At 36.6% G+C, this 16,195-nt stretch overlaps 1 protein-coding gene across 5 annotated transcripts in view; it reads left to right on the forward strand.

Annotated features, from left to right (window-relative positions):
* Positions 1–3,407: 3,407 nt before the first annotated feature.
* Positions 3,408–16,195, forward strand: part of LOC121987254 ((S)-coclaurine N-methyltransferase-like) — a 30,148-nt gene continuing 17,360 nt past the window's right edge. Inside the window, exons 1-8 of one of the 5 annotated variants that reach the window (XM_042541146.1) lie at positions 3,409–3,691; positions 4,470–4,578; positions 6,394–6,618; positions 6,809–6,908; positions 6,971–7,081; positions 7,348–7,431; positions 8,779–8,837; positions 9,038–9,104. In XM_042541146.1, coding sequence (XP_042397080.1) covers positions 3,505–3,691; positions 4,470–4,578; positions 6,394–6,618; positions 6,809–6,908; positions 6,971–7,081; positions 7,348–7,431; positions 8,779–8,837; positions 9,038–9,089 — 927 coding nt within the window. In that variant the 5' untranslated portion in view covers positions 3,409–3,504 and the 3' untranslated portion in view covers positions 9,090–9,104. Of the gene's footprint in view, positions 3,692–4,469; positions 4,579–6,393; positions 6,619–6,808; positions 6,909–6,970; positions 7,082–7,309; positions 7,438–7,624; positions 7,856–8,778; positions 8,838–9,037; positions 9,105–16,195 lie in introns of those variants that run through there. The other 4 variants (XM_042541141.1, XM_042541152.1, XM_042541156.1 and 1 more) reach the window with 4 other exon arrangements.

Raw genomic sequence — 16,195 nt, forward strand, 5'->3', positions numbered from 1 at the left:
TTTGCTGTGAATTTGCCTCTTGTTGCGTGTTTCTGTCATCTGTACAAGTCCTTTGATTATGACCTAAATGGCCACATCTTTTGCATTTGTTTTGTCTATGTGGAGTTTTCAATCTGGTATGACATTTTGCTGGAGGTTCGTCAGGTTCTCTTCTTCTCAATTTGGCCGGTCTTCCAGCTTTATTCTTATTATAAACTGGAGGAAGTGGAGTTGGAAACACAAAATTGGCCACAAATCAGGCCCATTAATCAACATTATTGATCTCGAATAATATTTCTTGTAAGCTTCAGTCTTGTAATAGTGACTAACAAAAGCCTCAGCGTCTTCATGTTTACACCAAAGTGCGCATAATGCATGCTTGCATGGAATACCTGTCAAATCCCATTGTCTACAACTGCAAGAATTTGTAGAAAGGTCCACTGTGTGTTGCTCTTGACTGCTTGTTGCCTTAATTTGGAAGTGCATATCATCTGATTTCATAGGAATAAGTTTGGCAGCCTCTAAAGAAATTTTAGCTAAGATAGCTCTTATCCTTGGACAGTTTCTTGTATTCCATTTTTCAGCCTTCTCATGATTTAATTGAAACCGCCACATCAACAAATTTCTGATTGCTTCAAACATTTCAATTATTGATTTCTCTCTTGCATCTACAATCATTGTTTCGACATTTTGCTCTAAGCCTCTTGCCATCATTCTTTACAAACATAACTGCATTCCTTTTTTGATGCAATAACTCTTAATTGCAAATTTTGCTTCTTTCTTCGGATTAAAAATCAGTCCAAGGTTCAATTGTGGGGTTTCAGAATCAGTATTTTTATCATAAATAGGAAAATCTCGTATTTCATCATCATCATCAGAAGTTAATGGATTTCCAAAACCATCATCATTCACACAATCAACATCCCCTTCATGTAGTTGCATCATATGAAGCAACTCATCATAAATGTGTCCATCACCAGTCATATCTTTCTCATTACTGGCTCCTGCATCATAATCCACAAAAGTTTCAAACAACCTATCATTTTCATCAAAATCATAATCACTTTCTTCAAATTCATCAACATCTTTGCTGATATTATCTATCTTAGATTCCCTGACATCTTTCTCCATCCTAATTAGTATGTTCCCCAACCTCGTCTGACCATCATTCTGTTCAATGTATATTTCAACCTCATAATTACTAGGAATATGGGGGACAATATCCAAAACATCTGTGCCATTTTTCAAATATCTTCCATCTTTCAATGTTTCTACAAATTTATGCCAAAATTTGATAGATTGCTTGTCTTTATAGCCTATATCCTCCGCATAGCCCCACAATTCAATCATCCCTAAAATATCCCTATCAACATAGTCAAAATAATTGAATTGTCCACCGATACATTTTTTTATCATGAAGATTATATTTTATCTCCCTATTATAATAAAACTTAATTGTAAGGAAATCTGGTTCACCACAAAGTCCTAGAAAAATATGCACAATTAATAATTAATCATGAATTAATGAAAATTAGGACATAGTAGATTAGCAAAACATTAAGTACTTCATTTGTGTATATCTTACCATAATTTGAAGTGTGATCCAAGCAAGTTTTACTACGTTGAGTCATTAAATAAGGGGAGAGCGAGTTAAGGGGAGAGCGAGTGTGACATCAACAAATCTACTTCATGGAGAATAAAAATACTCTACAATGTATGGAAGCTTAGCTTGAGTTCTTCACTAGCTTTTTATCTCTCTGCTTGGAAAAGAAAATAATGGAATTACATTACCCTTCATATCATTGAGCATGACTAGAATCATTTACAAATTCAATTTCATTCAAATACAAATTGAGTGAATGAAGTTTATATTTTACATAATCTCAACAAATGAAGTTTGGAAATGCCATTATCGGAAACCTTTTGTTTTCTATGCTACAGAATTGGAGGAGCATACCTATCATGAAGAGCAAACACAACAAAAGTTGCCTTAACTTGTCGCAGTTGCTCCAAAATCTCCAGTAAGTATGTACCAAAGGAGGGGTTTTTGATCTAGCTGTACTTACATAGTTGTATTTGTATGAATGATAAGCTAAAATCAAAATAACAAAGCGAGGTGGGAGGGGAGGGGAGGGGAGACCTATTGGAGGGTGAAATAGAAGTAGAGAGGAGAAAAAATGACAACAGTCGCAAAAATACGCTACCTCTCCTTACATCGATGAACAACGCGTGAGTCTCTGTGATTTTTAGGGTAACTCCAGAATTAGGGAAATAGCGCAAGAATAAAAGTAACTGGTCACTTCCACCGGTTAAACAAGTCTTTCCGTCTATTTTAACGGAGATTTGGACGGAAGGATCAATTTAGGAAAACGTTCGAAAATTGGAAGACTAAATTTGGTCAATTAAAAAATTAAGGATGAAATCAGGACTACATCAAATAATGAGGGGCTGAATTAGGAATTATCCCATAAGATTAATATTAATAGACTTGGTTTCAAATTATAATATACTGGATATATTTTATATTTTAGTTTAATAATTAATAAAAATATATATTCACAGGAAAAAATGAAAAGGATAAACAATTTTGTAACTGTGTTTTAAGTTTATATACTGGAAAAAAGATTAAAATTATCAGCGAATATGAATTATTAATATTATTAAATCAAACTCTTTAGTCTATTATTAAATATAGAGGTTGCTGATATTTATAATTTTAATATACAGATATTTAAGTAATTATATATATATATATATATATATATATATATATAATTAATAAAAATATATATTCACAGGAAAAAATGAAAAGGATAAACAATTTTGTAACTGTGTTTTAAGTTTATATACTGGAAAAAAGATTAAAATTATCAGCGAATATGAATTATTAATATTATTAAATCAAACTCTTTAGTCTATTATTAAATATAGAGGTTGCTGATATTTATAATTTTAATATACAGATATTTAAGTAATTATATATATATATATATATATATATATATATATATATATATATATATATATATATATATATATATATATATATATATATAATTTTTAAGCATTTTAAAACTTTTTAGTTTTAAAACTTTTTAAGCGTCTGTCTACTTTTGTGTGGTTATTCTAAGGGAAACGTGTTTCTCTCCCATGCCTTCAGCGAGCAGATTGGAAATTCGGGTAAATTTGAAATTACCCCCTTCTTCCTATTATCAGTTTAGCCCTTCCTTGTTTTTCAAATTCGAAAGACGGTCCTTATTTTCTATTATGCAAATAAATCTAAGTTAACTATTCCCAAGTTTTTTACTTAATCCAAGGGATAAAAAAAAACTTGAGAATGGTAATTGCTAAACTTTGAGGGGCAAATTTCAAAAGTGCAATCAATTCAAATCAAGCCAAGTTATAAATATCACGTGCACGAGCTGTGGCGCCCACGACACTGAAATGGTACGGTGCGGTGCCGTGCCTGTCGGTGCTTAGAGCTAAGAAGGGGGACGAGAGATAGAGAAGAGAGAGAGAGAGAATATGGAGGCGATAGTTCGGATGCCCTACGAAGCAGCGGAGCGGGCGGGGCTGGCTGCGCTGGAGAGAAACCTCCTCCCGGATGCATTGGTCAGGAGGCTGACGCGGCTACTCCTCGCAGGCCGCCTCCGCCTCGGCTACCAACCCTCCGCCGAGCTCCAGCTAGCGGAACTCCTCCGGTTCAAGCAGGGTAAGGCTCAAGCCCATGCCTGCTGCTGGCTTAATCACTTCATTTCGTTTTAATCATGTAATTCAGCCGTCGTAGTCTTGGACTGCAAGAGCGAAAATTTTGAACTTTTCCCAATTTTTTTTGATGTTCTGATTTCCAAAATATTCGTTTCTGTTCTTACCTTCAAGAGAACTTTGAAGATTTGATTTTGTGAAGTAGAATTGTTCAAAAAAAAAAAAAAAATTGATTGTGGTCTGTCAAAGTATGAATTCTATATCATTCAAACTTTCTGCAGTTTAGTGAGGTTTTCTTTTAGCATAGCTAAAGGTGTAGCATTGGCTCTCTCCATTGTATCTTTCCCACTTGAGCTAGTGAATTATTATGTTTTTGTTCTTGTATTGATTCTATTTCCATCAATACTTTACTAGTTTCTTTAGTCATCTCCATTTTCGTTCTCCTAGCACAATTTTAGTGCTCTAGTCTTAGATTCAGAGTTCTGTGTGAAATGTGTTGTCTCCTTGAATATGTGTATTCCATCGTTGTTTCACCTAGAAATATACGATTTTGTGATGCAATGAACACATCCAAAGTGCAATCTGTTGCAAGAGGCCCTTGCATTCTGGTTGTTTTTTTTTAAACTCAAACAACCCTATTCACCATGGTACTTATTTATAACTGACCTGATCATGACAGACTACCTTTTTGTCTTTCTTAAGTTGCACTGTTTCCACTAATTTACTATATAAGTAGTTTCATTTGTCAGTTGTGGTAATGTTCTGATCTTGTATATCTTCAACAGCTCTTGAAGATATGCCTATAGCTGTGGAAACTGATAAAGCCAAATCCCAACACTATGAGTTACCCACCTCATTTTTCAAGTTGGTGCTTGGACAGAATTTAAAGTACAGGTTGGTCATTTCTCTAAGCTATAGCTTTTCTACTTCAAATTTAACAAGAAGGCCAATTTTTAAAGCATCAGGGCCACTTGATGTCCTAGGATGATATCAGCAGTAAATCAGAACTAGAATTTTCTGCCTGATGGGGAGTACACCTTCATTGATTTATTCCATTGTTTCTGATACTCTGCTTCTTTTTTAAAATTTTATGGTTTATCATCCAAAACAGTTTTTTAACTGTCCATTCTCTAAAGCCCTACACCACATGGTGCTAAAGCTGAACGATGATCTTTCTACATATCTAAATGAGTAATACCTCTAATTTAATACTCATTTTGACTCTATTTATGTTGAAAAATATTTAATGAGTTTTTGTTGCTCATCTTCATACTTAGTTGTTTTTTATGTATATATGAATGTATCATGCTTGTCAAATCAATATCAGTGTTAGGATCAGATGATCAAAGAATGTGTCATTGTATCAAATTGGTAGCATAGAGATTGAATTGTTAAGAAAAAAACCATAAAAGTAAAGATAAAATAATTCTATATTTGAGATAGCAAATGGTTTTTAATCATAATGAAAATGTATATTGTGTTTCATTAATACATCATTACAGATAACATATTTTGAACAACAAATAGTAGAATTAGCAAATTAATTATTAGCAAAAAAAATCATCATAATCACAAATATTATTATTATTACTAGTTTAGTGATATCTGACTCTGTTATAATATATCAAAATAATTACTAAGATATATTAGCATAAAGTTGTTAATATTCACTAAATTAGTAATATGTAGTAGGGATGGGGTTTTAAGGCTACTATTGATTGAGAGAGGTATTGCATTATTGGTAATAACCTTTGTGGATTAATATTAGCCAAGAGAGAGGCCAATGAGGTGGTTAGTCTAACTAGTAGGCTCGTAAGCAACAGAAAGGTTGGTTGTCAACAACGTTGAGTGATTTAAGCCAGAATTCAAATGAGTGACAAAGACTATCTTTTGCTCAAATTTATTTTAGTTACAGTTCAAGCTATGGCAGGGGGAAAATTGGTTAGATCAGCTAAGTTTCTCCAAATCAATCTAATTTTACAAGAATTCAATTGATTCTATCTAGTTTTACTCTCAATTTGACAAAGTTTCAATTGACGCTTATATTTGAAAGTAAGCAGGCTAAGCAGAAGGGTAATATAGAATTAAAGCTCATTTGAGTAGATCTTGGAATGTTTAAAAGCATGTATTAAAATTTCGTACAGTATCGAGTGGTTGGTCAAAATGCATTGTTTCGAGAAATTACGAGTAATACTACTTGACACTTGGCACTACTATATCTCTTCTTTCGCTGTGTCAATCGTGTCCGTCAATATCATATCATGCCAACACTCGATACCCCAATGCATGCTACAACACTAGTTGAGATGGATTAAAATAATATTGTTAGTTTTTTATAACTTATGTCCATACAAGATAAAACTCTACCATCCTAAATAAAACACAGTCTGAACTTTAGTACTTAAGTATTATAGTTTTCTTTTCTTCTTTTTAAACTTTATTTGATATATCCATATTATTTATCAAACATGAATCCACCACATTGATAATGTGAAGGTCAAGTCAAACTTAGACAATTAGTTCTGGATAGCGATCTCACCAGTAACTGGTCTTCTAGTCCTCTGTTCTTTATCTTCCCCTCCTTTAATGTGGTCACACACATTACAGCACTGGTTGATAATATTTACATTTGATCCTTAATTATTTTCCTTTACATAGCTGATTACTCCTGTATGTTGCTAGAAATTCTAAATTCCCCATTGGTTGCAGCTGTTGTTACTTCAAGGACAAAACAAGCAAATTGGAAGATGCCGAAAATGCAATGTTAGAATTGTATTGTGAAAGAGCTCAACTGAAAGATGGCCAAAAAATTCTTGACATAGGATGTGGCTGGGGTTCCTTTTCAATATATGTTGCAAAGAGATACAAAAACTGCAAGGTCACAGGAATATGCAACTCATCTACTCAGAAAGCTTACATAGAAGAGCAGTGTAGGTAAGCTCTTCTTCTTCTTTTTTTTTTTTGCTCTACTTGTTTTCTATTGATTTTTATCTCTAATTTGAAATTCTCAGTTTCCATTGATTTGATAGGTTAATGTCATTTCTAAAGTAATGAAAGTATATTGTATGAATTGTATGCATAGTTTTGTGCATGAAAGTTGAAATTTACACCAAACTATCTTTAGGCACCTTGAGCTTCCCAATGTAGAAATAATTGTTGATGACGTCAGCAATTTTGAAATGGAAGCTTCGTTCGACCGAATTGTCTCAATAGAAATGTTTGAGGTAATCTAACTAGTTTTCTTTTCCCCATTGAAACTAGTTAATTGTTGCATTAATTCCTGCAGCATATGAAGAACTATAGGGAACTTCTTAAGAAGATATCATCGTGGATGAAGGAAGATAGCTTGTTTTTCATTCATCACTTTTGTCATAAAACATTTGCTTATCACTTTGAGGTACTCTTTACTCCTTTTTGTGTATTAGTTGGTGTTTGTTTCGGCATTCTGTGATGACTAGTCTTTGAAGATTACCAAATAATACTCTGCTTTAAATCAAATTCCTCACATGTTTATTTCATCATTTTCATGTTTGTATATTTTTGGTTTCTTAATCACATGAAAGAACCATTTTCTGTGTTGCTGCTGAATGCTATTTGCATTCTAAGTTTTTTTTTTGTCCCACAGCCTTCATGTCATGTCCTGAATGTTCCCTCTTAACTCAGGATAAAAATGAAGATGACTGGATTACAAGATACTTCTTCACCGGAGGAACCATGCCTTCAGCAGACCTACTTCTCTATTTTCAGGTTAATTCCTTCACATACACAAATCTGGATTTTATACCAATATTTTCCTTTTGCTAATATTAAAGGAAATTTGTTTCATGTTACTTTATTCCTTTGAATAGATGGTGTTACTAGACTGCTTGATTAACGGACACCAACCTAGAAAGAAATGTTTCCACAAGATTATAACCCTTAAGCAATGCTATTGGAACAGGTCTTGCCCGACCAGATCAACCAAAAAAAAAAAAACAACCACCACTGCCTGTCTAGACTTGTGCATTGGTGTATAAATCCTCAATTCATCTGGTTGAACAGACGATTCAATAAGAAAAAAGGTGTCAACCACTCACCTAATTATCAAAACATCAATGGGAAGGAAACTAGTAAAATTTCATGTGCATTAATAGCATTTAAGAAGTTTTCCTTGTAAATTAGTAAATGACCACAGACAAAGAAAATAAATTAATACCATGCTGCACAATTTTAGCATATTTAAAATATTATATGCAACTTAGTTTAAGACATACCTAGTCTTATGTCTAAGTTTTAGAACTATTTATGTCTTAAGGAATATAAATACATGTTTTGTATTTCTAATGGATAATACAATATTTTCTGAACTTCGTATCATAATGGGTTTTTTTATCCCTCTTCAATTCCCTCAAGAGGGTGCAAATTTAATGTCACCATGGCCTCCCCTTCCTCCATAAAACCTAGTTTTTTTTCCTCTTCAACCTTTCCCTTTCACCATCTTAAAATCTTATTTTTCCAAATTTTGTTTTTTCTCTTCTAGATCTGGTACTCCTTTTGCTTGAACACAACATCAACAACTTAAAATTTGCAAGAGTCCTTAGAGAGCAAGAAACCAAATTCCTTGATAGTGGCGTTCCTCCATTCAGCAAATCCTCGTCTGAAATTCCACACATCATAACATCTTCCTCCTTGATGCTCTTCAATATAGACTTCTTCACTATGACAGAGTCATCCCCTTAGTGATGTTTCAACATGGATTTCCTCCATCAAGGAGGAGGAGGAGGAGGAGGAGGAGGAGGTAATTAGTTATTTCTAAGAGATGTTACTATATGAAATATCCCATAGTTTCCCTTCACAGATTATTAGTTGGATTGTTTTTACCAACACAAACAGGAGGATCAGAATTGCTGGTCCACCTACACTCAAAAGATATAATTTTGATCTGCAGTGTAGAAACATGGTTAATTTGACTAGAAAAACATTAAGTCATCCTACAATGCTGAAATCTTAAGTTGCAGCCATTACCAATTAAAACAGGAATGGAATTTTGATCACAAACTATATAACTAACCCAGGGATAACTTATAACGTTTTAACCTTTATCTCACTTTGTAGGATGATGTTAGTGTGCTAAACCATTGGCTCGTCAATGGGTCACATTATGCAAGGACAAGGTACGGTTAGGGTTAAAACTTTGATTTGGCTATTCTTTTGAAAGCAAGTAACAAACATCACGGTGCATGTAATACTGCGAGCCTTTGCCCACTGTTATTCAAGAAATTATTAAATATTCTTACTGAAAATGCCTGTCATTATTTTAGGATCCTAAGATTTTAGTTCAACAGCTCATTTTCTAATATCTCTGATTTCATAGTTTATCTCTGACTTCACATCCTGGAAAGGTCCATTTGGGAATGCCTGGTTAGATGTTGACCTCATGTCATGGAAGTGAAAATGGTGCTAATTAATATTAAAACCAAAACTAATGTCTGGAATAAATATTTGGATATATGAAGTGATCCAGAATCAAGAATAATAACTATTATATGCCTACTCAGAAGATTGATTCCCTTATATGCAGTTCAATATATGGAAGTGCTGAATGTTTAACGATGAGCCTATATAAATAGGGAATTTCTGTTTGCATGTTTTTCATTTTCTTTGAGCCAGACATTGTAGGTGATCACCTGAAATTTGACAAACATTTTAAGTGGTGTGATTTGACAATGATGCGACAAAGAATACCAATGTTCAAGCCAAGTCTGTACAAGTGTTCAGGAGTCCATCTCTTTAATAAATTTACTCGCTTGTCATTAGTAAAGTGTTTTGAATGATTAGTATAGAGGAATGATGCATAAAACTCAATATGTTCTTCTTAAGCCCACTTATTATCTTTCTTGAAGCTCCAGTTTTTAGTCTCAGTTGGAAAGTTATTGTAGGTCTGTTTCTCTTCATACAGCCAGAGCTTCCCTTTCCATAAGCTCCAATTTGATCTCTCTTGCGACAAACATCCATAAGAATCCATCAAAAATTATCATGATGACTATATATATATATGAGTTTTGTTATCCGACACATTCATCCGTGAGCCCCTAGTGTTAATTTTTTTCCCCATTTCCTTTAACTTAAATGCTATACCCTAAACCCTCAAAAAAAAAAATTTTAAAAAAATTAACACTAGACGCTCATGGATGAGTGTGTAGGTATATAAAAGATGAAAGAAAGAAAAAGAAAAGAGAATAGGGAGGGCTAGGGTAATTGAGAATGATCATCTAACGTGAGTTTGACAACGAAATTGAATTTATGGACTGTGGTCCAAATTAAAGATGATTGCAACCCTTTTAATTGGCTCTCAAACTGGTAAAACCTATTTGGGAGGGCTAAGGATTTATATAGAAGGGCAGTGATAACTGTTGGACCCTGTGGTTGTTTTGATGTGATCAATCAAGTTATGTTAGGTCCTGTTTGTTATTTGATCCCTGTGTTCAAGTGTGCAGGAGCTTAGGAGTGCAGGAAGTCGAGCGGAAGACGCAGCTAGCGAGAAGGACGACACAGGAAGAGAGCCGACGGGCTCGGTGCGTTCGAAGGACGAGAGAGCTGCGGAAGAGTACACCGGTGGATGAGAAGAATGTGCGTGACGTTCGAGGGACAAGAAGCCGAGACGGAAGCCTGCTCGAGGAGAAGGTCGGAAATTAGGTTCAGGTGAGTCCTATTTCGGTTGGCCGCAATCACCCAAGCGATCGGAGCTTCGGAAGAAGAAAGGAAGACAAAGAAAAGCTGTAGAAACCATTGGAGGTGCCCTCATCACTGTTGAGGGCACCCTTAACATTGGAGTCACCCTCAACAGTGTTTAGGGTGCCCTCAACATTGAAGGCGTCCTCAATTGTGTTGAGAGCGCCCTCAACCTGGCTAAACTGACCGTTTGCAATCGGATAAAATTTTATCCGCTCACCTCGGCTGGAGGCACCCTCAAACCTTTTGAAGGCGCCCTTAAAACTCGAGATAAGTTTTCTAGGAGCTATATAAAGACCCCTAGAGCTAGAAATTAATCACTCAACTTTGTATTCAATTCCTAGCAACTTCTGAGCTTTCTTAGTGTGTAAAAAGACTTCTTTGCATACAGTGAAGGAGATTCGTAGTGCGTTTTTTCAACCGCCTTGGATTAACAACCTTCTTGGTTGTAACCAAGTCAAATCGCTGAGTCTTCTTTCTTTTCTTTTCTATTATTTTATTTTATTTTATTTTTTTTTATTTTATTGTTGCTATTTTAGACTTGAAAGTTTGAGGAGGGTATTTTTTTAATCGTTGTTGACGTCGACTGTCGCTCGACCTACTTTTGGTGAGCCCGTGGTTTTTCTAGCGTTGACCTCCTTGACTTTGATCTTTTCGTTAGCTACTTTCTCCACCCTCTGACCCACACTTGGTGGGTCTCCTTTATCGTCGCATCAACTATGCTTATTTTTGTATATCACATTTAATTTTTTTCATTATTGTTTAGACAACCTAAATAATAGATGAAAGAATTATTTTCTATATTATTTCTTTCCTTTATCTATTAGTTTAAACATAGTATCAGAGTCATCTTCTCTTCCTTCCAATTTTCTTCTTCCGAATTTTTATTACAGTAGCTACAAGAGTTTTTACATGTTAATTTGATATTATCGTCTACAATACGGTAACATGACAACTTCGACGATAGCAATAGTAGCTTCAACTGTAGCATCATTTCTTCTCCTTTCTTCAACAACTCTTTTCCTTCGATGATAGTAACTTTGGTAACATGAATCATAGTAAGACAGAGTTATTATTTGCTCATTTTATTTATTTCTTCGTGTGTTTTTTGGCCTTTGTTTTTGTGTTTTACTTCTCTGTTTTATTAAAAAAAAACAAATAACGAAAGAGGAAAAAAATGGAAAAAAATAGGTAGAGAATGAGCAAAAAAAAAAAAAAAAAAAAAACAATGTAAAAAAAATTATCTTCTTTAAGTTCTATTAAGATTCCTGCATCATCATAAAATACCTATTTTCCTTTTCATATATTTTTCTCTTTTTCTTTAAACTTGATCATGATAACAATTTACTATGAAAATTGTAATTTCTTTTTTTACTTTGTGTTTTTGATTTACTTGGTCATGTTGATGGTACTTCATCTTCACCTCGAAAAGATGATTTATCTTATACTATTTGATTTAAAAAAGATCAATTAGTCTTGACTTTGTTATTCTCATCAATTATTGAGTCTATACTTCCTATGCTCATTAGGCTCAACACTTCTCGTCAAGTTTGGGAAGTTCTTGATTATTTTTTTGCATCCCACTCTCAAGCACAGGTCCTCCATCTTCGTTTACAATTACAGTTTATGCAACGAGGAGATGTCTCTATCAATGATTATATGCAATCAGTCAAGACCATTGCCAACGACCTAACTGCAATTGGACATCTTGTCTCTGATCCAGAACTATTAATGCATGTTCTTGCAGGTTTGGTTTCTCAATATGATAGTTTTTTTCTCAGTGTGATGGCTCGCATGGATCAAGTGCCACTCGAAACTCTTCATGGTATGCTATCCTCTCATGAAAGGCTTCTATAAATATAATTTCAGAGAATATCAGATTCTCTGTCTTTATCGGTACACATGATTAGCAAAACTCCCCAACTTGATCAACATAATCAGCCTCCTCCCCAACATGGTCATCAAAATCGTATTGGAAGTTTCAAAGGTCGAGGTCGAGGTCGTTATCATATTTACTTCAACTATGGTAATTATGCTCAAAATTATTATAAAAGATATGACTCAAATTTTTTAGTAGGACTTGTATCATCAAATCAACCTCGATCTCCATCATCTTGGCAATCTAGTTCTCAAACATCTCATTCTGGAGCATTCTTACTCTCTATCCCTCCTAATGCAACATTATCGATTCTTGAAACCTCAGGATGACATCCATATTCTGGAGTGACTCATCATGTTACACCAGAGTATGATATTCTTACAGAAGATTCGCCTTATCATGGACCTGGCGTGGTACAAATAGACAATGACTCATGTTTACAAATTACTCACATTGGAAACACATCCTTTCATTCATGTGGTCATACTTTTCGCATGCGTAACACTCTTCATATTCCTTCTATCATTAAAAATTTATTTTCCGTACGTCAATTTGCTTTTGATAATAATGTATTTTTTGAATTTCATCCTCATCATTGTCTTGTGAAGGATCTCGCGATAGAAACTATTTTACTCCAAAGGGACACTAAAAATAGTCTTATCATATTCAGCTCACCTCTCTCAAAACCTTTGTTGGGGAATGCACAGATAAATTCTCTTGGCATGCACGTCTTGTTTAGGATATTATTAATCATTTTGGTTTACTAACTTATTTAGCGTCATCATCTCATTTATGTGAAGCTTGTATGAAAGTGAAATCTCATAAACTACCTTTTGTATCTTCTACTCGCAACTCTAGCTTTCCTTTGGAAATTAATTACTCTGATGTATGGGGTTCTGCTCTTATTTTTTCTAATCAGGTTTTCTTTACTATGTTATTTTTATTGATAACTTTAGTAAGTTCACTTGAATTTTTACTATGAAAAGAAAATCTGATATCTTCGATGTTTCTTATTGTTTTCAAAAGCATGTTGAACGTTATTTTGATCATAAAATACTCTTCCTTCATTCTGATTGGGGTGGAGAGTATCAAGCATTTCTGTAAGTCCCTACAGAAAGGTGTTAAGATAATTCTTTGATATCTCAAAGATACTATTCTACATTATTTTCTTTTATATCGTTAGTCCTCACGAGAGTTGATTGCCTACATTGATGGAGATTGGGTTGGATCTCCCGAAAATAGACGTTCTACTAGTAGATATTGTTGATACAGTCTGACCTGGCTGTTGTTTTGATGTTGACACTGATTTAAGTTTGTATCAGACATTAATTAAACTCAGACTGATTGATGATCAAGGTTGATCATGAGGAAAAGTCCAAGTACGGATACTTGGCACGCAAAGTCAGAGAGGGCTCGGTAGCTCGTTCTCTGGACCGGACGAAGTCGGAGAGGGCTCGGCAGCTCGTTCTCCGGACTAGGTCAGAGAGGGCTCGGTAGCTCGTTCTCTGGACCAGACGAAGTCGGAGAGGGCTCGGCAGCTCGTTCTCCGGACTAGGTCAGAGAGGGCTCGGTAGCTCGTTCTCTGGACCGGACGAAGTCGGAGAGGGCTCGGCAGCTCGTTCTCCGGACTAGGTCAGAGAGGGCTCGGTAGCTCGTTCTTTGGACCGGACGAAGTCGGAGAGGGCTCGGCAGCTCGTTCTCAGGACTAGGTCAGAGAGGGCTTGGTAGCTCGTTCTCTGGACCAGGAAGATGTTAGGGTTTAGGGCTGGGAGGCTCTAAAACTAACACAGAGAGCTATGGATCGGTCTGTTGACCGATCCAGTGAAACTCTGGTTGTCTGGATCGGTCCACGGACCGATCCAGTGATACTTAAGTTTCCTGATCGGTCTGTGGACCGATCAGGAACCACACAGAAAGTTTCTGTGGGTTATCTGATCGGTCTGTGGACCGATCAGTAACCACACAGAAGCATTCTGTGGGTTATCTGATCGGTCTACAGACCGATCAGAAAGAAGCGATCAGAAACGCTGGGACTCAAAGCGAGAGGGGGGATCGGTCTGTGGACCGATCCACACATTGGCTGATCGGTCTGGGGACCGATCAGCCTAAGGCCTGATCGGTCCACAGACCGATCAGAGTCCGATCAGTGCGGCTCTGTGAGAGTTACTGATCGGTTTGGAGACCGATCAGAGACAAGGCCAACTCTCACACAGAGTTGGCTGATCGGTCTGGGGACCGATCAGCCTAAGGCCTGATCGGTCCACAGACCGATCAGCACCATCCCAGACCGATCAGGATATGTCCTGATCGGTCCTGAGAGCCATGGATCGGTCTGCTGACCGATCCACAGTTAAGTTCATTGTGCATGCGCTTTCTCTGATATTTTCTGATTCGCACTTCTTTTTGCCCATCTCTGTTTAACCTTCTGCTGTGAGTCTTTTGGAGATACAGGTTGCAGGTACCATACCAGTGCTTAGTTTCAAATTAAGCCTCATCAAAGGAATGAGACAAAGGATCTTTCCACTGCTTTCTCTGCGTCAAATGCATTTGAAGCAACAACGGCTACATGTTGCGATTGGCTGTGTTTCTGGCAGTGATCAGGCGGCGATTGGCTTAACTCCTGGTGATTGGTTCGAGCTCAGAGGCACCAGTGAAGACCGTGGTTCTATTGGTGTGAGCTCAGAGAATCAGAAGAGGAAGAGAAGCGATTGGCGACGCCGTAGCTTGCAGCAGGGATTCGGTGCAGGTTGGCAGCGATCCGGTGCAGGCTGATCGAATGTAGAGACATAAGAAGCAGTGTATGCTGAAAAGAAAAAAAAAAACGAGAAGCAAGTAAAAAGCTGTGTGTGTTTCGGTTGAGAGCTTGCTGTGTTCTTGGACTCTGTCTTCATCATCTTCGTGGCTATGAGCTTACTTCGATTTTCTTTGAGCCACTGTGATCTGTAAGTCTTGTGTGCTTCATTTTAAATCTGTTCGAAGACTTTGTAGAGAGGTTTCTCCACCGAGAAGGAGAGCTTCATTAGCCGGAGTCATCCGGGGTGTGATCTACCGAAGATCAAGGGCTCGTCCACCTCACGGACACGCCGAGGAGTACGGGCAAGTTATCCCCGAACCTCGTATATCTTGTGTTAGTGGTGCTTGGTTCTTTTCTCGTATAATTTCTTTTTGTTTGCTTATTTTCCGCTGCGCTAACAAACTCGCTTAGAATTTTTGTGAAAAGATTAAGATTTTGGTGGAGGCTATTCACTCCCCCCTCTCTAGCCATCCAAAGGATTCCAACAAGTGGTATCAGAGCCTGGTGCTCTTCATCTGGACTAACATCCTAAGGAGCAAGAAGATGGCGATGAAGGAAGGATTCAGCACCAACAGACCACCCTTCTTCGATGGAGCAGATTTCCAATATTGGAAGAGTCGCATGGAGTATTATCTCAAAACTGATATCTCCATGTGATTTTCTGTAAAGGAAGGATTTACGCCTCCAAAGGACGAAGAAGGTAAGGAACTCGACTCCTCGAGGTGGTCCACCGAGCAAACCCGCAAAGGACAAGCCGATGCCAAGGCAGTGGTCACTTTGTAATGTGGAATAGCCAAGGACTAACTCGTCAAGGTAGGTCCTTTCACGAGCGCAAAAGATCTATGGAACAAGCTCATCGAGCTCCAAGAAGGAACTCGGGACTCTCGGATCGCCAAGAGAGACTTGTTCCTAAACCAACTCCAAAACCTCACCATGAGGGAAAATGAGACAGTAAGTGAGCTACATGGAAGATTCAAAGAGATCATCAATGGTCTCCATTCCGTGGATGAACGCGTGGAGAATCGCGATCTTGTAAGGTACGCTCTAAAAGCCTTTCCGAGGAGTGCCTTGTGGTCATCTATGGTAGATGCCTACAAGGTCTCTAAGGATCTTTCAATTGTAAAGTT

This window comes from Zingiber officinale, chromosome 1B (genome assembly GCF_018446385.1).
Source record: "Zingiber officinale cultivar Zhangliang chromosome 1B, Zo_v1.1, whole genome shotgun sequence".
NCBI lineage: Eukaryota > Viridiplantae > Streptophyta > Magnoliopsida > Zingiberales > Zingiberaceae > Zingiber > Zingiber officinale.